The following is a 21,482-nucleotide window of genomic DNA, read 5'->3' as shown; positions in this document are numbered from 1 at the left end:
GGCCAGCCTGCTGGAAGCTGACCTTTAAACTGAGGGCTGATCTTTAACTGGAAGTTGCTTTCTCCTCCCTCCGTTCCAATGCACCCACCCCTCCCCAGTCAGGTCTTTTTTTGTTTTTTTTTTTCTGCCAAACTGTCTCTGCCTTTCCTCAGAGACTCCGACTTGGGTAGGGGCTGAGTACCTTTGGGAACATTTAAGGGAACGTGAGCGCAGTGCAAGTGTCTTTAAAAGCACGTTGTGATGTACACATTTTGTAATTAACTTTTTGGTTATGATAGCAACCATTTGTAAAACAATCCAAATAACTCCACAGCTCCCAAGCAGCAGTCTAATCCCTTTCTTACTTTTGGAAGGTAACTTGTCAGCTTAATACGTATTACCCTCTGTATAGAGTAGGGAAAGAAGTGTGGGCCCGCCTTACTGAGAGCAGAACACAGCCAAGGGGAAGACTCCCCTATGGGAACCTTCACTGCGCTGTATAAAGCACCAGCCGAACCAGAAAGGTGATTCCAGGAGGAGTTAGCCAAAACAAATTTTAAAAAGTGCTGTTCGGGTTTTCAGCTTTAAAGTATCTAGAAACAAGGTAATTTTAATTTTATTTTTTTCATCAGAAGTGACCAAACTAGTATGATGAGGCCTCTGTTTGAGACCAAATCATTGTCCCATCCTTTCTCTACCCTCTTCCCAGCTAGTCACAGAATGGATCGCGTGCCCCTATGTTTGAATGATCACTTATTTGCTCTCCTGCCACCTTTTTAAAAAGACAAAAAGAAAATTACGTTTTACCACTGATTTAGTCATATGAAACTCATCTCGTTACCCTATTCTGGGTCTGAAGCTGCTGTTTCTCAAACTGCCGTCTCAAAGGGCTTTGTATCAGTCAGGGCTGGAGAAATCTTGAATAGCTTAGTACAAAACTTTTTTGAAATTTTATATTATTTTGAAACATTGTTTCTTTGGGGTTGGTGTGCACTGACCACCCCATCTGGCTGTGCGTCCTCTCTACAGTCTGTAGGCTGGCAGTGTGCTGACCTGTTTAACGACTTAATATTAAATTACTTAATATTAAAGCTGTTTCATACTTAATATTAAATTGACAAATTTAATACGGTAAAAAATAAAGTTATTACAGTAGTCACAAGGTGTTTAAAAACCACACTTGTTTTACTAAGTGATGTGAAATAGGTCACTATTGCTTATTAATATAAACATTTTACATTATGGATTTTTTTTTCCTGTTCTATTTTCAATAATTAGTCCCTGAAACAGTGAGAAGTAAAATGTTAGACAGGGTACATGATTTTGCATTGCTGAAAATGCTTTCCAGTGTTCTCAGAAAGTCAGCTCATGGGCCCTTAGTGACTAATATGCCAAGAAGCAGGACTAAGCTGGGAGACAGGTGGTTCCAGTCAGTTTCCCGTGGGTGTGTACTTGTGATGGTAACTGTCACCGTCTATGAATACTAGAGTCATTATACTACTGTAGTCATTATCTTGGTGGGTATAAAATTTTAACCTTTAGAATTGACGTCGTTAGGTGCTGTCAAGTCAGTTCCCACTCATAGCAACCCTGTCTGCGATAGAACAAAACACTGCTCAGTCCCGCGCCATCCTCACAATTGTTGCTGTGTTTGAGCCCATTGTTGCAGCCACTGTGTCAACCCATAATTACACAATTATGGATCTCACAGTTACAATCACTGCATTCAACTTGTTTTTAAGTAGTGACATTCCAAAATAGAGGATCCATTCTGGTGTCACTCCCATGTTGCTTTAATGTGATATCTAATTACTTAAATGTGTTTCAGCTCTTCAGTTACTGTCATTATAGCAAGTCCCAGTAATAAGCAATGATTACTCAGGGAGATGTGTTTACCTCAGGAGGATGAAAGCATTTGTGCTGCGTTCTAAGTGTGTACTCTGCCAGAATGCCTAAACTTACTCACCACTGGTGTGTGCAGATAGTTCTATTTTAAGGATAAAAATGTACCTGGAGGGTTTTTTAACCAAAGTAGGGAAAAACAAAAAACGAAACTCTTTAATAGGTTCCCATGGCTCCTTGGGTGAAGGCTTTGACTCCCTGTAGCTATCAGGGTAAAGGTAGAAAGTCCCCCTGAACTCATTACTCCTCTATTTCCTCCCTTACACCATACGCTCCAAGCTTGGGTTGGCCACTTGTATTCTCGAAATCGCTGTTTCCTCATACCACCTGAGCTTCACTCAAGATGTTCCTTTTGCCTAGTATATGTGAGTATCCTTGGTGCTATCAAAACATTATGGCTCTTAGTCCTTAACAATGACAATAACAAAGATTATTTTTTGTTACAATTAGTTTTTCACAGATTTTTCCTCCACGTCTCCCAGATTTAAACTCGAAAAGGGCAGGAATATTGTCTTTATCATCTTTTTTATTCTCAGAAGTTAGGTTCAGCACATAGTTGACATTCAGGAAATGTTTGATGAAATCTGCAGCTCTTTGGGAAACCTTCACTGACCCTTTCAAATCAGGCTGTGTTTCTATCATAGCACTATCCGTTGTGTGACCCTTATTAATAAATTCCTCAATAGTAGGATCCGAAAATAAATCTCTTTTGACCCTCAGTACTTAGCACCTGATATTCATGCAGAATACTCAATGTTTGTCAAAAAATGACATACCTAATATGTTTTGGGAGTCCCCAGGTGTGTAAATGGTTAATGAGCTAGGCTGCTAAGCAAAAGGTTGGTGGTCCAAGTCTACCCAGAGAACCCTTGAAAGGAAGGCCTGGTGATCTCCTTCAAAAAATCAACCTTTGAAAGATCTATGGAGCACAGTTCTACTCTGACACACACAGGTCACCAGGAGTTGGAATCAACTCCATGGCAACTGTTTTTTGTTGTTTGTTTTTTAATGTTATTACAAAAAAATGTAATTGGTGTTAAGGGCATAGGAATTTTTTTTCTTTCTATCCTTTCTTGTAATTTGACATAAAGTTAGTATTAAATGGGGAGAGATAGTTTAACAAACTTTGTAGAAGTAGTAAATCACCAGTAATGTCTTTAATAAGGAGCCCTGATGGTGCAGTGATTAAGCACTCAACTGCTAACCGAAGGGTCAGCAGTTTGAATCCACCAGTGGCTCCTTGGTAGAAAAGACCTGGTGATCTGCTCCTGTAAGGCCTAGAGCCTAGGAGACCCTATGGGGCAGTTCTACTGTCTCCTACAGGGTCACTATGAGTCAGAATCGACTCGATGGCACACAATGTCTTTAATTTATGGTCTATCGATATCAAAGAATCAATTCATAACTGTTGTGCCCAGAATAATCTTTAAATTATCTAATATGAGTAAGTAAAGGATTGGATAACTCGCTAAGGACTGTGTTTATATTTTTGAGATGACACTCCCTATGAATTATTAAAATACTAGCAGCTCCAAGAAAAGCCATTAATGTTTGATGACATGATCCAATGAATATTTACTAAGTAATTTTAAAGTAGGAAGGCACTAGCGTATGTTCATTTGTGGATACAAAGTTATGTATATTCCTTACAGAGCAATTAAGAGAGCAGATAGTTAATGACAGGCTCTGTATCTAAAAAAAGAAAGGGCAGAGGTGGTTCACTGGTAGAATTCTCACCTTTCATGTAGGAGACCTGGGCTCAATTGCTGGCTAATGCATCTTATTTGCAGCCAACACCTGTCAGAGGAGGCTTGCATGTTCCTGTGATGCTGATCAGGTTTCAGAGGTACTTCCAGACTAAGAAACTAGGAAGAAAAGCCTGGCAATGTACTTCCAAAAATCACTCAGTAAAAACCCTGTAGATCACAATGGTCTGATCTAAGACCACTCGTGAGGATGGCGCAGGATTGGGGAACATTTCATTCCTTTGTGCACTGAGTTGCCATGAGTCAGGGAGATTCCATGGCAGCTAAGGATCACCACCTTCATGTAGTCATTCTTACTTCCTCTATCCCATCCCCACTATCTCTGCCAATTTTATGTGTGTGTGTGTGTGTATATATGTACACACACATACTTGTATATTGCAGAGCTCCATAAAGATTTTATGTGTGTGTGTGTGTGTGTGTGTACATGTGTGTATACATATATGGAGGGAGCCTTGGTGGTGTAGTGGTTAAGAGCTCGGCTGATAGCCAAAAGGTTGGCAGTTCGAGTCTACCAGCTGGTACTTGAAAACTCTATGGGGCAGTTCTACTCTGTCCTGTAGGGTCACTATGAATTGGAATTGACTTGATGGCAACGGGTTTGAGTTTTGCACATATACATGCGTGTGTGTGTGTGTATACATATATATATACACATACACACATATTTATGATTGAATTCCTCTACTCAATTTATTATTTCTTTCCTTTCTCTTATTTCTTCCCCATGGTTGAAAATGACACACTGGAATAGAGCTAAGCACTGTAGTCATAAAGAGTAAGTTTCCAAAGTACAAAGCAGCACATCTTCTTCTAGAAGGTTTCTTTATTATTTTCAGGGAGTAACTGAATGAAACAACCAGAGATAGAGCCAAACTTCAGTAAATACATCATTCTAAATAACTCTTTTCTTTCTAGAACATCTGGCCAGGGTGATCTAGGACTTACATGTATGGAGACTATGGACTGGTCATTGCCTCTGAGGGAAAACATTACCCTCAAGTATATTATATAAAGCATAAATTACTGTCCACTGATTAGCTATGTGAGAAGGTAGAAAATTTAATACATCTGCTTTTTAAAGCTAGATTAATACAACTGGCATTCTTGGTATTTGTGATTGGTTCTTAAGATTAGACTCCAAATCACTGTAATACGAATTCATAACTTGAAAAATTTATAGGATCATATTTTAAAGAAACTCATCTATTCTTCCATAAAATAACTTCCATGTGTTTTTCCTTCCTATGATTTTTTTTTAAATTGTACTTTAGATAAAGGTTTACAGAACAAATAGCTTCTCATTAAACAGTTAGTACACCTATTGTTTTATTACAATGGTTAACAACCCCACAACATGTCAACATTGTCCCTTCTCAACCTACCAGCTTTCTTGTCCCCTCCTGCCTTCTAGTCCTTGTCCCTGGACTGTTGTGTCCCATTAGTCTCATTTTGTTTTATGGGGCTGTCTAATCTTTGGCTGGATGGTGAACCTCGGGAGTGACTTCATTAGTGAGCTAAAAGGGTGTCCGGGGACCATACTCTCAGGGTTTCTCCAGTCTGTCAGGCCAGGAAGTCTGGTCTTTTTTTGTGAGTTAGAATTTTGTTCTACATTTTTCTCCAGGTCTGTCTGGGACCCTCTGTTGTGATCCCGGTCAGAGCAGTCAGTGGTGGTAGCTGGACACCATCTAGTTGTACTGGACTCAGTCTAGTGGAGGCCGTGGTAGTTGTGATCCATTAGCCCTTTGGACTAATCTTTCCCTTGTATCTTGTTTTCTTCATTCTCCCTTGCTCCCGGAGGGGTGAGACCAGTGGAGTATCTTAGATGGCTGCTCACAGATCCCAGACTCCTATGATTTTTTTATAGTACATATAAACAGAATAAATATGGGAGCAATGGATTACATACAGTTCTATGGCTTCTTTCTTTCATAATTTTTATATGCGATAATCTCATATTTTAGTAGTCCTGTCATCTCCTGAAAGCAGTCCCTGGATTTTCTTCCCTTCTTTCACCTCAGAACACAACTTTAGATACATAGTACTTTATTCGTTTTAAATAATGCTGACTCTTTCACTTGTGTTTTATCACTAAGAAATGCAGGATGAAATAAATTCTGTGTGCCTTACATAGGCGTGCTTGCCAAAGTCCACCTGACAATTTAAAGTTTAGAAAGACACGTTAACGTGGCATTTGAAATCTAATCTCTCTATACTGCAGAGCTCTATGAAGACGTACAAGGTTTTTTTTTTTTGTAACTATATCAATGGTTATAAATTCAATCTAATAACACAAATAGGAGAATTTACACTCCCCAAGTACAAACAGTTTAACAAGCCTTCAAAACAAACATAAAAGATGTTGACTCTTGAGACTCCAGTACTCAGAACTAAAACCGAGGCTATTTAAGGTTTCGAGAGCGAAGTTATGTCAGTAGGCCACATCAATTAATGAATTCCAAATCTAAGTACTAAGTTCCTCAGAGCCCAAAGGTTCAAAGTACCAAAAGGGTCAAAGACTAGGCTGGGAATAATAATGAAACCAGTTTATTTAATTTCATACTTCATTCATATTTCAAAAGTTACACATATCTGGTTCAAAGATAAGACATAAAGGTTTTAATACAAGTTGCATAAAAACAGGAATGGGGTGTGTTAATCACAGAAAGGCTCTCAAATGGGAGAAAGCTAACATTGTGTGAACTAGGTAGTTACTCCATTTTCAAAGTTAGCAGAAACTTCTCAGATGTTATTTATGACTAATAATTCTATATACTTTTGTAGATACTTGTTTTATTTCTTTTTAGAAGAACAAGTTTATGAAAATAATCAATACCACCTCAATAAAATATACAATCCCAATTTTAGATGAATATGTACTAGCAGCACAGAGAAGAAGAGATTTATTTTCAGGGACATTCAAGGCCTTCATTGATCATCAGTACTGCAAAAAAGTACATGTTCATCACTATTAGAAATAAACAGTAACAGGAGATAGCCTTTCTTTTTATGGCAGGGTAGAATATTAGAAGTGAACAGAGAAACATGCAACTGAAGACAGCCAGGGCTTTTCATCTACAGGATATACAGTAAGCCCCCACCTGTGTCATGCTCAGAAGTGAGGTTGTGTTGATGAGTTCACAGTCCATTCGGCAATGAGTGGGGCCAAGGGAAGAGCTGGAGAAGAAGAGAAAGGTTAGCCTAGGGCAGGCTGGGCATGGAGATGAGGGGCTAAACTTCAACTATAACATAAGCTCCTTTCTCCCCATCTCTCCACTATGGGCAGCAGAGCTCAGATGTAGAGAGACAGACCAAAGGCTCTCCTTCCTTCCATAGCAGGAGTCTAGGGTCTGACCTGCTCTGTCATCCTTTCTCATGCTGCTGGCTCCTAGGAGCTGTGGCAAGCTCACATATCCAGCAGTTTGTGGGCCGCTGGCCTTGGGGAGACATGGTATGGGAAGAAGGTGAGGCCTAGCTTCCAGTTTGCCCCCTCCTATTTGTCTTGTCCTTCATTCACCTGGGGGGTCACACCTCTGTCTCCTGCAATGTTGTCCCCAGTGTTCTGGTGCTGGGGCCCAGTCAGTTGTTGGGCCTTATCTTCAAGGAGATCCTGGCGGAGGGGCACCCCCTGCAATGGCTGCGGCTCTGCCTCTGCCCCAGGCAACAGCGTTTTATTCTGAAGGGTGTATAAAAGCTGGAGGAAGGCCTGGTGTCTGGGAAGAGAAGGGGGATCTGAGAGGGGGAACCTCAGCTGGACCACCCTAGCCTACAGCCTATACTCCTAGCCTCACCTCTGCAGCTTGTCCTGCTCCTGCCCTGCCTGATGCTTCAGGCTTCTGAGTTCCTGATATAGCCGATCAACCTCCTGCTGAGTTCCTCTCTGACGATCTCTTACTTCTGCCAGATGCTGTAGACGCTTCTCCTGCCAGGAACAAGGGTGCAGACAAGGCTCATAAGGAGTCAAAATCTTAGAGCCACCGCCCCCTCACCCCCCCCAACCCCAACACACACATGCACACACACAAACCCTTCATCCTAGACCCAGCTCAGGACTCGGACCTACAGAGGGAAAGAAGGACCTTGATAGCTTTGGGCAAGAGCAAGGGCCTAGAGAAAAGAAAGGGTAAGAATAAGCTTTCCCAGGGTGAGGTGCTTTGGACAGAAGGGACACAAAGATGATAATACTTATTTAGCTTGCTGTACTCCAGGTACCATTTTAAGCACTTTCTGTAATGATAATTTACTAAATCCTCCTAACAACTCTATACGGCAGGTATTATTATTGCCCCCATTTCATAGATGAAGAAACAGATGCACAGAAAGTTCGGTGACCTGCCAAAGGTCATGTAGAGGTAAGCGGTGACACCTAGGATTCAAGCCTATGCTGTTAATCCACTATACCACCAAACACAAGAAAATCAGATGCAGCTTTAATAGGCAGAGAACACACTCCACATAATTACATGCTGCTGGGAGGGGATGCTCTCATAGGGAGATGGACCCACCTGTTGCAGCTGCCACTGCTTCTGGGCTTCTCTGAGTTTCTCCATGGCCACTTGCTTCTGTGGGCAAACATGACAGGGGTTGGGCAGAAAGGTAGTATATTTTTCTGGTTGGATTTTGGAAGGTGAGAAGTGGGTCCAACTCAGCTTGCTCACCCTTCCCCTCCCTTTGCCCCATGCAAGGCCCCTGAGTGGACCTTGGCCTGGAGCTGCTCAAGGGCTTCCTGGAGCTGTGCCCGCTTCCTCTGGGCCTCCTCCATCTGGGGCAGGGCCTGCGTCAGGGCACATGTGATGGCCTCCACGTGCTCCTGGTAGGTGGCCTTCAGCTCTTTCCAGTGTTCCTTGGCTTCAGTTGCCTTTTGCCCTGATATAAGACACCAGAAATGAGGGCATGGGTGAAGCTGGCCTGCTTGCCTCCCTGCAATACTGGGGCCATCAGCAAACAACTGACCTGACACCCCTCTTCCTTCCTCACTCAGGCCAGACCCTACCCCAACCCCGTGCCTACTCACGGCTTATGTCTTCAGAAGCCAAGGGGTCCAGACCCTGGGCAGTGTCCTCGTGCACCAGGAAGCCCTGCAGGAAGTCCACTACCTGTAGCTGGTTACACAGCAGCTTGTCCTTCTTCCGGGAGTCCTGTTCAGAGGGAGGGTAAAGACAGGGAGCATCCTCTCCTCATTGCACTATAATCCAACAAAGCTGCTTTCCTGACTGCTCCCCATAAACGCTGCCCAGAATCTCCACATGAGGACCCAGGGCCAGCCCCCGGCTTCCCATCTTGTACATACCATCACAAACTCAGCCAGGATCTCTGAGGGCAGCTCTGCCTCCTCCTGCAAGCCTACAGGTTCCAGGATGGTGCTCACCTCAGCCAAGGCCCTGGAAGGGCAAGAAAACAGGGGCAACTGCATTCTCCTAGAGTGCTAGTTCTGAAAAAAGTGTCTGTACATGCAAATATGTGTTTGTAGCAATGTTGACAGTTTCTCTCTCCCTCCAGCCAAGGTGTACACAAGGGCCTGAGGAGCCCACCCTTAGGACCAAGGGTAGTGTGTGTATGGATGTGCCATGAGAGGAAAACCCTATGGGGCAGTTCTATCCTGGAACAATGGGGTGGAATAGGAATCAACTCCATGACTTCCAACTACAACAAAGGGAACAAGGAGTGTGGGGGGAGGGAATGTAACTTTAAAAACAGGCAGTGTCTCACTTAGGAGGCACCATTTGAATCTAGATCTTAAGGCAGTCAGGGAGATACGCAGGGGAAGGGAAGAACAAGAGCAATGTTTTGACAGGCCATGGAGGTACCTACTGGCAGGGAGCACTAGTCTTGGGGCAGAATCTCCGGTTACATGAGCAGGGGCTGTCCAGGTTCCTTCTCCTTAGGGGACTCGGCAGCCCCCTGGGGGTAGGTATGGGGATGAAATAACCCAGGGGGTTTGTGACTGTGTGTGTGCGCTCGCGTGTGTGTAGGGAAGGGCTGAGACAAAAATTAAATGGCCCTCCAGGATGTCTCCTGGGGGGGAAACCCTCGCCTGGATGAGGCGACCTGCGAAGGGATGCGGAGGGTCGACAGGGACTGAACTGCTTCCTTCTAGGACACACCCCTGAGGAGAGTGTATATATGGGGAGCGACCAACAGTCTCTAGGTCGAACTCCTGTGAAGGGCAAGAGTCACCTCAGGAACCTAAGACGGGGGACAAGGGTCAGGACCCCTTTCCCGCGCTGTCGAGTCCCAGCTGTCGTGCGGGGGGAGGAAGGAGTCTCCACAGTACGTGGGAGCATGTACGTCCTTCCCGTTCATCCCCGGCTATCCCTGGCGGGAGACACTCACTTTAAGGCCGCTGCCTCCACTTCAGTCGCAAGCGCTTCCATCCTTCTCGGCGTCTGGCTTCCGCTTACCTTGTCTCCGCCCATTTCTCAGGCTGCTTTGAATTCTCCGCGAACTGCGCGCCGGGGCAGGCGATTGGCTCCCAGGTAAATGGGCGGGAAACAAAGACCATTGTGCTCTCTGATTGGCAGGCGCAGATTCACGCATTGGCCCGCCCTACGTTTGGCGCAGGCGCAATTGCAGCTGGGCGCCCGCCGTCGCTCGCGGATTCTGCGACTGCGCGGTCGCTCGTAGGCGGTGCCGGCAACTTGAGTGAGTCGGAACACGGTCGCCCTTCTCCCGCGTTCTATACAATGAACGCGTAGGAGGCTGGAGTGTTACTTTGTTTTGGGGTTTTAGGGGACGTGCCTAGAATTCACTTCATCTAAAAAAATTTACTGTGGTAGAGGAGTAGGACTGTCTTCCAAGACGGTGGGCATCCGTTAAACGAAGAAGAGTGAACTTGGAGACACAGGGAACAAATGAGGTGAGCTCAATGATTTTCCAGTTTACTGTCTTTAGATGTTTTCCAGGATGCAGTGCAGGGAGAGGGAATCTAAACAGAGCTCAGCGGACTACCTGAGTGGACAAGGTGGACCTGAAATTCCAGGGAAACTAAAGGAGCTAATGGTCTCTACAGAGTATACGGTAAAGGAGATAACTGCTCAGAGAGAACTCGGGAGATCTTCAGAGGGCTTCCTCCGGGTTTCAGCCGAGTACTGATCAGCGTGTGTCTGAGGAAACTACCCGATGCTACCTAGGGAAAGAATCACTGGAAAGGTTTAAAGGTAACAGTGCGTGGAGATCACACCGAGGCAAGAATAGTGACTTTTCCATCAGTCAGGATGGACAACTTCATAATCCCTGGGGCATTGAGTAGAGTACATAGATAGGTCTTGCCTAAGGAGTAGGGAGTAATTAGCCCTAGACAGATCACTGCTCCAGTGCCACCTACCAAGTGTTAAAGTAAGACCTAAATACATCAAAGTGTTTACAAGTCACTTAACTACATGACAGACCAAAGTTCAATAATATTTGTAGGAATGCAAAAATATCCAGCAGCCAATAAGTACAATTTACAGTGTCTGGCATTCAATTAAATTACCAGGCTTGAAGAGAAGAAGGAAAATAAAACCCATAATGAGGAGAAAGATCAGTCACTGGCCAGAACTGAAACAGATGTCGCAATCAACAGACAAGGACATTAAAACAGTTGTAACTTACTCCATATGATCAAAAAGTTAAGCAGAGCTATAATCAAATAGACCATCAAGAGTGGTATTAAGGATGTGGAGAAAATGGAACTCATTTATTGCTGGTGGGAAGATAAAATAGTGCATCGGTTTTGAAAAGGTTTAGCAGTTTCTCTAAATGTTAAGCCTAGAGTTAACTATATGACTCAAAATTCCATCCCTAGGCATATATCCAAGAGAAATGAAAAGATACATTCATGCAAAAACTTGGACACAAATGTTTATGGCAACATTTTTCATAATTGTAAAGTGGAAACACAACAAATACTGATCAACTGGTGAATGGAAAAACAAATATATCCATTCAGTGAAATATTATTGGGCAATAAAAGGGAATGAGGTACTAATACCAGCTACAACATCGATGAACCTTGAAAACATTTTGCTAAGTGAAAGAAATCAGTCACAGAAGCCCACTTTTTGTATGAGTCCATTTATATAAAATGTCCGGATTAGGCAGATCTATGGAGACAGAAAGGAAATTAGTGGTTGCCTAGGGTTGGGGGGAAGAGGGTGGTGGGAAAGAGTGGGGAGGGACCATTCATGGGTATAGGATTTCTTTGTGGGGGGGATGATGAAAATGTTCTAAAATTTGATTATAGTGATGATTGCACAGCTCTGTGAATATGGCAAGTAACTGTGGTGGCCACTAGGACCTGACGGTGAACTCTAACTGGCAACTGGTAAGAAGGTGGGGCCCTCAGTCATACAGCCAGGAGGAGATGAATTTTGCTAACAGTCTAAGTTTAGAAGCAGATTCTTCTAACTGAGCCTCCAGAAAAGAACACAACCTGACCAGTACCTTGATTGCAAACTTGTTAGACCCTGAACAGAACCTAAAACCCTGACCCTTGGAAACTGTTTGGAATTTTGACCCATGGAAATTGTAAGTTAATAAATGCGTGCTCTTTTAAGTCACTAAATGTGTGGTAATTTGTTTAAGAAGCAATAAAAACTTATCTATAAGCAACTACTAAAATAACAAAATAAAAAGTTACAGCTAATCAACCAATAAAGGGGAGGAAATGAAATCATAAATGCTATTCAATTAATTCAAAAGAATGCAGAAAAAGAGAAAAAAGGGAACAAAGAAGAAATGAGAGGAATAGAAAACAAATAAAGTAATAGAGTTAGAACTAATCATATAAATAATCATTAAATTTAAGTGGCTTAAATACAGAATTAAAAGGCAGAAATCACCAGATTGGATACAAAAGCAAGACTCAACTATATCTGGCAATCAAGAAATACACTAAATGTAAAGACACAAATAGATAAAAATAAAAGGAAGGAAAAATGTATTGTGCCAACACTAACCAAAGAATGCTGGAGTCAGTCTCTCTCTTTCCCTCTCTTTCTATATATCTCTATGTCTATATATATACTTAGAGGAAAGTCTATTACCAGAAATAAAGGAAGTGATTTCATAATAATAAAATTGATAAATGGGTCATTCATCAAATAGAATTAACAATGATAAATGTTCATGTACCTAATAAGAGACCTTCAAAATACAGTAGTCAAAAACTGAACTGCAAGGATAAATACATAAATCTATTGTTATAGTCAGAGATTTCAGTAATCCTCTGACAATAATTGAGAAAGCATTACACCCAACAACAGCAGAACATTCATTCTTTTCACATGCACACTGAACACGCCACAAGAAAATCCATATTATGGGTAATAAACCTTAACAAATATGTATGAATAGAAATCATATAAAGTATGTTTTCTGTCTGTAATGGAACTAGTGTCCTATATACCTTTGAGCATAACAATACTCTCTACTGGAGTAGTCTTGTTTTCAATCTAATTAAGTCAATATTTCTTCAGTTATCTGCTCAAATTTCTCAACCATGCTCAAACCCTCCTTTACTTCTACGTCTATATCATACCTCCTTATCATAGGCTTCTGAAGTTCTATGATATTTTACTACTTGTCCCAGTTGTATTTTTACATTTGATAGTGGAATTATTTGATCGCTGCCTTTTTTCTAATCAGCAAGCTTATTGAGAGCAAGAGGTGGATATATTTTTGGACACTAACACATGACTGATAGTAAACAGTGAATAATAATTAGTTATATGCATGTTGTGGAAGGGGCAGTTTATGCAAGGCCTTATTAAGCCATTTTAAAGGTGCTGTTTTTTTTCTTAAGAGCAATAGAAAGCCATTACAGGTTTCTTTAGTTATTTGATGGCAAGTAAGATTTCGGTAATGGAAAAGTTGAGCCTGGACTCTGGGTAGAAATAAAGAAGACTGGGAAATGATAGCTATTCTAGTATCCCTAGTGAAAGGTGGTTTTCACTTTTTATTTTTACATTTTTGAATTCTATTATTTTGACAGGTGAAGTGACAGTGGAGATAGAAATAACTGGATGCATTTAAATGGAACAATCAATAAATTTTTATAATTGATTGGATCTGGTTATGTTGGAGTTAATAAACTATGTATCAGATATGATACCTAGATTTCTAACTGCAAATGGATGAATTGCATCGCAATGTTTTCAGATAGTGATTTCTGAAAGAGCATTCTGTTTGAAGATTGATAGGGAAAGATCATTAATTTGTTTTGTTGACCTAATTTGAGGGTTTTTTTTTTTTTTTCTATCTGAGTGGATCTTTTAAAAAGACACTTGGGCAAGTGGGTTTATTGCTTGGAAGAAGGTCAGAACTGGAAATATATACATTTGATAGTCATAAATATATAGACAAAGCCATGGGATTGGATGCCATTTCCTAAGTTGGTAGTATAGAGTGAAAAGAAAAGATTGCTGGAACCAGTACTTGAGTAACTGACATATTATGGATTTGTGGAGAAAGAATAGCCTTCTAGGAAGTGTCTACTGTGGTAAGAGAAAAATCAGTCAAGTATGGTATGCTGTATACAAGGGCCAAGAGGCTTTCCAAAAAGAGAGGGGTCATCATGCCAGATCATAATGTGAAGTCAAGTAAGATAGGATGGAAATTATTGATTTGATTGAGCAACATGATGATTATTAGATTCTTTGTGACAGGTGTTTCATAAAATAATTAGAGCAGTAAATCCAGATTATATAGAACAAATGTAAAGTAGATTGTATAGAAACATTATATACAGCAGCAAAGAAACAGATATTTACTATAGAAAGTTCTTAGGAGATTTTGGCCAAATATACTAGGATACAGTTATGCTAATTATCAACACTAATCAAAGTATGACTACTCTCAATTGCAATTTTTATTGTATATGTATTTCTAATCTATTGATAAACGCTTTCTCTGTGCTTTCCACTGCCTGTCAGTTTGTCATACCCTGGTAGCTTGAGTATTGCTGTGATGCTAGAAGCTATGCCCCTGGTATTTCAAATACCACCAGGGTCACCCATAGTGGACAGGTTTCAGCAAAGTTTCCAGAATAAGACAGACTAAGAAGAAAGACCTGATTATCTGCTTCCAAAAATTTGCCAATAAAAACCTTATGGATCAAAAAGAATGTCTGTCTCGCTGGAGGCGAATGCTATGTTTGGTGAAGTAGAGGACCAGCAAGGGCAAGGGAGACCCTCGGTGAGATGAACTGGCACAATAGCTGCAATGATGGACTAGGACAGGCCAGCAATCGTGACGATGAGTCATGACGGGCAACGTTTTGTTTTGTAGTACGTAGGTCATCATGAGTTGGAGTCCACCCCATGGCAGCTGTTTATCTGTCTGTGCTTTCCATATAGAATCTTCTTCCTTGATTTTTTAAGAATTATTCCTGCTTGATGTATCTATTTTTTAGCACTTTCTATTCTGTATATGTGATAAACCTGGCAAAGAATATTGAGTATACCATGGACTGCCAAAAGAACAAACAAATCTGTCTTGGAAGAAGTACAGCCAGAATGTTCCTTAGAAGCAAGGATGGTGAGACTATGTTTCACATACTTTGGACATGTTATCAGGAGGGATCAGTCCCTGGAGAAGAACAACATGCTTAGTAAAGTAGAGGGTCAGCGAAAAAGAGGAAGACCCTCAAGGAGATGGATTGACATAGTGTCTACAGCAGTGGGCTCAAGCATAACAACCATTGTGAGGATGGCACAGGCAGTGTTTTGTTCTGTTGTACATGGGGTCACTATGAGTCAGAACCAACTCAAGGGCACCTAACAACAAGAACAACATGATAAACCTGTTGCTTTCGAGTCGATTCTGAGTCATACCGACGCAATAGGACAGAGTAGAACTGCCCCATAGGGTTTCTTAGGCTGTAAATCTTTACAAAAGCAGAATGCTACATCTTTCAACCTATGGAGCAGCTGGTGAGTTTAAACCATTGACCTTTCGAATAGTGGATAAGCACTTAACCACTGCACTACCAAGACTCCTATATATATGATACAATGAAGAAAATAAATGAACTATCGAAAGGCACATTTCATTAAGGTAGCAAGGATTGGCTTAATCTATTTATGTTTGAGGATTTAGGTCCCTTCCTTTGATCTATTTATCTCAATTTCCCCCAGGAATATTGTCTTTTGTGTAAGCTCTTTTCGAGTAGGTTAAATGATCTCACAGCTGACATCTAAGTTTAAATACTGTTAGGGTGAACTGAAGACCAAATCATCAAGGTGTCAAACAACAAATAGCAAATCAAAATGACATTCTACAAAGTGCCCTTGAATGCTAGGACTTTAGGTATAACATTGCATAAATTTGCCAAATCTGTTTAACCAGACACTTGCCAGTCACTTAGAGATATCTGACCTGGGATTCTAGTGAAAATTATATAAGTCAATAAAAAAATATGATTCTAAGTTTCCTCTTTCTTTGTGCTGTCCAAATGGTAGCCTCTAGCCACATGTGGGTATTTAAATTTAAGTTAAATAAAAATGGAAAAATTTAGGTACTCAGTCACGTTAGCCACATGTCAATACTCAATATTCACATATGGCTAGTGACTACCATACTGCAGAATGCAGATTATACAACATTTCTACCGCAAGAAGTTTGATTGGACAGTACTGTTTCCAGTAATCTTTAAGGTACATTAGCCATGCATATCCTGTACTTTATGTACAAAAATTTACATTTACATTCATTTAAACATAACCAAAAGGGTAAAATATCCAAAGGTTAAGAAGTCACATTTGTAATGAAGTTGTAATGTATGAATTGTATATGTTCGTAAATGTAAAGAGTGCTAGTTTGCAGCTCCTCAAACTCTAATGGCCATGAATTGCACATAGAAATTTTGTGTTGCTCAACCTCTTTACCACTGTTACAGAAAATAATAGCACAACCAGCAAGGAAACAAATTTCTTTAAACATATAATTGATATGGACATTATATTTTCATTATTAAGATGGAAACATCTCCTCAGAGTCATTGAGCAAATGGAAAATCAAAAAAGAAAGCATGTGTTCTTGGAAATAGAAAATTTCCCCACTTATTTTGAAGATTTTATTGTGCAGTACATGTGAATGGCTCTGAAAATAGTACTTACAGTAGCACTCAAACAGAACATAACTGTTTTATTGGGATGTATGAAATGATCATGGAGCAAATTCTTCTGAGATTCACAGAGCACTGAGTAAATGTAATAAGATATCTCTTTTCAATTGTCTAAATAAAAATGCCTTTCTCACTTTATGAAACATTAAAGCTGACATATCATGGCTTTGTGACAAATTTCCAATTACACAGAAACTTCTGTTTGGTATTTCCAGTTATTTTAGCATTATTTGAGGATTTAAAGCTATGTTTTTATATATTCTCTATCCTGTGGCAAGTCTACCAAAATGAGTATGGGAAATCAGATGAATAAGATCTTATATAAAAATATGCATGTGTATTCACATATACATATGTGTGTTTATCTATCATTTTACACCATAAACCTTAACTAAAAAGTAATATTTTAAAATCCAGTTTATTTTTTTTCCAGAATTTGTCATTTTAACAACAGCCTTTTTTCTCTCTAGAATCTTTTTTTTTTTTTTTTTTTTTTTGCTTTCCATGTCATAATTACTCTCAGGTTACAAAAATATAATTCAATTATGATCTTTATTAAATTATAGGCTAAAGCAAAAATGACTTAGATAAATAAAGCACATGTGCCAGGACGTTTTCAAAGGATGCTTTAAAATGTATTCAATTCTATTTCACTATGTGATACAAATCAAGCAAAATTGGAAGTTTTCAAAACGAAATTGAACTCTAGAAGAGCAATATTCTAGGCATTAGCGAGTTGAAACGGGCTGGTATTGGCCATTTTGAATTGGAAAATCATATAGTCTACTATGCTGGGATAGACAAATTGAAGAGGAACAGCCTTACATTCATTGTTAAAAAGAATATTTCAAGACCTATCCTGAAGTACAATGCTACTGGTGGTGGAATACTATAATCCTACAATGAAGACCAGTTAATACGAATATTATTCAAATTTAAGTATCAACCGCTAGTGACAATGATGAAGAATTTGAAGATTTTTACTAACTTCTGCAGTCTGAAATTGATCAAACATGCAATCAAGATGTGTTGATAATTAACTGATGTTTGGAACAAGAAAGTTGGAAACAAAGAAGAAGGATCAGTAGTTGGAAAATACGGCCTTGGTGATAGAAACGACGCTGGAGATCACAGGATAGAATTTTGGCTGGGGATTGCAGGAAAGAATTTTGCAAGAACAACGACTTATTCATTGGAAATACCTTTTCTTAACAACATAAACAGTGCCTATACATGTTGCCCTCACCAGATAGAATACACAGGAATCAAATCGAGTACATCTGTGGAAATTATCAAACAATATCATTAATATCACATGCAAGTAAAAATTTGCTGAAGATAATTTAAAAATGGTTGCAGAAGTACATCAACAGGAAACTGCCAGAAATTCAAGCCAGATTCAGAAGAGGACGTGGAACGAGGATATCATTGTCGATGTCAAATGGATCTTGGCTGAAAGCAGAGCATACCAGAAAGATGTTTATCTATGTCTTATTGACTATAAAGGCATTAAACTGCATGGATTATAACAAATTATGGATAACATTGCAAAGAATGGGAATTCCAGAACACGTAATTGTGCTCATGTGGAACCTGTACATAGATCACGAGGGGTTGTTTGAGCAGAACAAGGGTATACTACCAGGTTTAAAATCAGAAAAGGTGTGCATCAGGATTGTATCTTTACACCATACTTATTCAGTCTGTATACTGAACAAATAATCTGAGAAACTGGACTGTCTGAAGAAGAATGTGGTATCAGCATTGGAGGAAGACTCATTAACAACCTGTGATATGCAGATAACACAACCTTGCTTACTGAAAGTGAAGAGTACTTGAAGCACTTACTGATAAAGATCAAAGACTACAGCCTTCAGTATGGAGTACATCTCAACATAAAGAAAACAAAAATTCTCACAACTGGACCAATAAGTAACATCATGATAAACAGAGAAAATATTGAAATTGTCAAGGATTTCATTTTATTTGAATCCACAATCAATGCCCCTGGAAGCAGCAGTCAAGAAATCAAATGATGTATTGCTTTGGTCAAATCTGCTGCAAAAGACCTCTTTCAAGTGTTGACAAGCAAAGATGTCACATTGAAGAATAAGGTGAGCCTCACCCAAGCCATGATATTTTCAGTTGCCTCATGTATGTACAAAAGCTGGACAATAAATAAGGAAGACGGCAGAAGAATTGATGAAGTTGAATTATGGTGTTGGCGAAGAACATTGAATATACCATGGATTTCCAGAAGAATAAACAAATCTGTCTTAGAAGATGTACAGCCAGAATGCTCCTTTGATACTAGGGTGATGTCTCATGTCCTTTGGACATGTTATCAGGAGGGACCAGTCCCTGGGGAGGGACATCATGCTTGCTAAAGTAGAGGGTCGGCAAAAAAGATGAAGATGCTTAACAAGATGGATTGACACAGTGGCTGCAACATTGGACTCAAATATAGCAATGACTGTGAGGATGGTGCAGGACAAAGCCTGTGTTGTACATAGGCTCACTTTGAGTCAGAACAGACTCTATGGCACTTAACAACAAAAATGTGATACTACTATCTGGATGTGGATTACAGAATATTTCTACCACAAAATATCTCCTTCTCTTTTACCTTCCTAAACATAGGGATATTTCTGTTTTTATATAACTTTAGACCATTAGTTGATGGTTTATATATTTCTCAAAAGTTCTTGAAAGACGCCCTTAGGACTTAAATAGTTTAACCTGCTGAATTTTTTTTTTTACATTTGGTAATAGCAACTTTTGTTCACATTTTTCAATAGCTAGCATCACAAAATATAAGATGAAAAATTTATAAAAAAACAAATTTGATTAATGCTTATTCCTTTGGTGTAGGTGTTTTAATGCATTAAGGCAAATTGTCTGTCCAGTGGGATCATCTATACAGTAAACTGAACAAATGGCAGACAACACAAATAATTAATCAGACAGGGACCCAAACCTTGGACTTGGAAAATATGTTTGCTTTATTTATCAGCAAATGACTCTTTCCTGTGGCTTTAGTATGTACATGGATTGAATTATGTCCCCCAAAAATGTGTATATCAATTTGGCTAAGCCATGATTCCCAGTATTGTGTGATTGTCCACCATTTTGTCATCTGATGGGATTGTCCAATCTGCTGTAAATCCTATCTTTATGATGTTAATGAGATGGAATTAGTGGCAGTCGTATTAATGAGTCAGGAGTCAATCTACAAGATTAGACTGTGTCTTGAGCCAATCTCTTTTGAGATATAAAAGAGAGAAGCAAGCAGAGAAACATGGGGACCTCATACCACCAAGAAAGCAGCGCCAGGAGCAGAGTGCATCCTTTGGACCCAAGGTTTCCTGTGCAGAGAAGCTCCTAGACCAGGGGAAGATTGATGACAAGGACCTTCACCCAGAGCTGACAGAGAAACAAAGCCTTCACCTAGAGCTAGCACCCTGAATTCAGACCTCTAACCTCCTAGACTGTGAGATAATAAATTTCTCTTTGTTAAAGCCATACACTTGTGGTATTTCAGTTATAGCAGCACTAGATAACTCTGTGTGTGTGTGTGTGTGTGTGTGTGTGTATTTGAGTATGTTCAGTTTTGCCCTGGGACAAAGGCATCCCATTTTTTTTTATTTACTTGAAAAAAACTAACGGCTTTACTGAAGTGTAAATTATATACCATAAAATTTATCAACTATAAATGCATAATTAAAAAATCAATAATTTTATTAAAATTGTAGAATTGTGTAATCATCACCACAGACCAGTTTTAAAACATTTCTGTTACCTCTAAAAGATTTGTTGTACCTATTTGCAGTGAATCTCAGGTCTCATCTTGAGGCCCAAGCCAACACTGATCTGTTTTCTGTCTCTGTAGACTAGCCTTTTCTGCATATTACAGAAGCCTACAGTATGATTCTAGTTGTTTTGCATCTGCCTTCATTTACTTAGCACCATGTTTTGGAAGATCATGTAGCATGTGTCAACTAACAACAACAGCAATAACAAGCAAGTTTCTTGTGAAAAACCAAATAAAACAATTTTTGAAAAATGTCTTCCTATATTTGTTATATAACAGATGTTTATAACATTTTAGTTTCTGTGTCTAGTAGCCACTTTTGAGAATCATTTAAATACAGTCAGAACATGAATAACTGCAGAAATGATTAGCAAAGAATCTGTTATATAAGAACTCAGTAAATGCTTACAAGTATACAACATGGATTAAACTCGTTTACCAGTAAGTCATATCTCTTCTAATTGCATAAATGTTTAGTATGATTTTCAGTCTTTATCTTTCAACTTCCTGTGATTCATTTTTTAATGTCACTTTGATCAATAAACTTAAAACTCTAATTTGGGATTTCACTAAAACAATTAAAAAATACCATTTCAGAGGCTTAGCGTTTAGCTTAGAAAGGTGTTGCTATTCTTCCATTAACTATGATCCTGAGAGTCAGTATTAGTCTGATGTTAGCTACAGCTGTGCTTTGTTGGAATTTTCAGATCAAAATACTACATCTTGTTTTAGGAAAGATCTCCATGTTTAGCATCTAAATTGCACATCATAAGGCAATTCTTGCCTTGGCTTACTAGTTCCAGATGGATAGATTCTGATTTACACACTATTCTATTCCCTGTTATAGTCTGTCTTTCCTCTAACAGTGCTTAGCACCAATGCAATTTGGACATGGACCATCTGAACTAAATTGGAAGAC

General features: G+C 39.7%; 1 protein-coding gene across 2 annotated transcripts; it reads right to left on the bottom strand.

The window, feature by feature from the left end:
- Window positions 1-5,990: 5,990 nt before the first annotated feature.
- On the bottom strand, window positions 5,991-10,027 carry ZWINT (ZW10 interacting kinetochore protein). 2 transcript variants are annotated; one of them, XM_004370124.2, is made up of 8 exons: window positions 9,981-10,027; window positions 8,938-9,028; window positions 8,662-8,785; window positions 8,347-8,513; window positions 8,153-8,209; window positions 7,439-7,569; window positions 7,165-7,360; window positions 5,991-6,824 (listed from the first exon to the last, which is right to left on the bottom strand). In XM_004370124.2, the coding sequence occupies exons 1-8, from the start codon at window positions 10,019-10,021 to the stop codon at window positions 6,786-6,788; spliced, it is 846 nt and encodes a 281-aa protein (XP_004370181.2). In that variant the 5' UTR covers window positions 10,022-10,027; the 3' UTR covers window positions 5,991-6,785. The 2 variants fall into 2 exon arrangements, with proteins under 2 accessions (XP_004370181.2, XP_023594620.1); XM_023738852.1 differs by lacking the exon at window positions 7,165-7,360.
- Window positions 10,028-21,482: the final 11,455 nt, after the last annotated feature.

The sequence above is a fragment of the Trichechus manatus genome, unplaced genomic scaffold (assembly GCF_000243295.1).
Source record: "Trichechus manatus latirostris isolate Lorelei unplaced genomic scaffold, TriManLat1.0 scaffold00007, whole genome shotgun sequence".
Classification (NCBI taxonomy): Eukaryota; Metazoa; Chordata; class Mammalia; order Sirenia; family Trichechidae; genus Trichechus; species Trichechus manatus.
The sequence above is the reverse complement of the archived record's forward strand: the minus strand, read 5'-3'. Positions and strand labels throughout refer to the sequence as shown.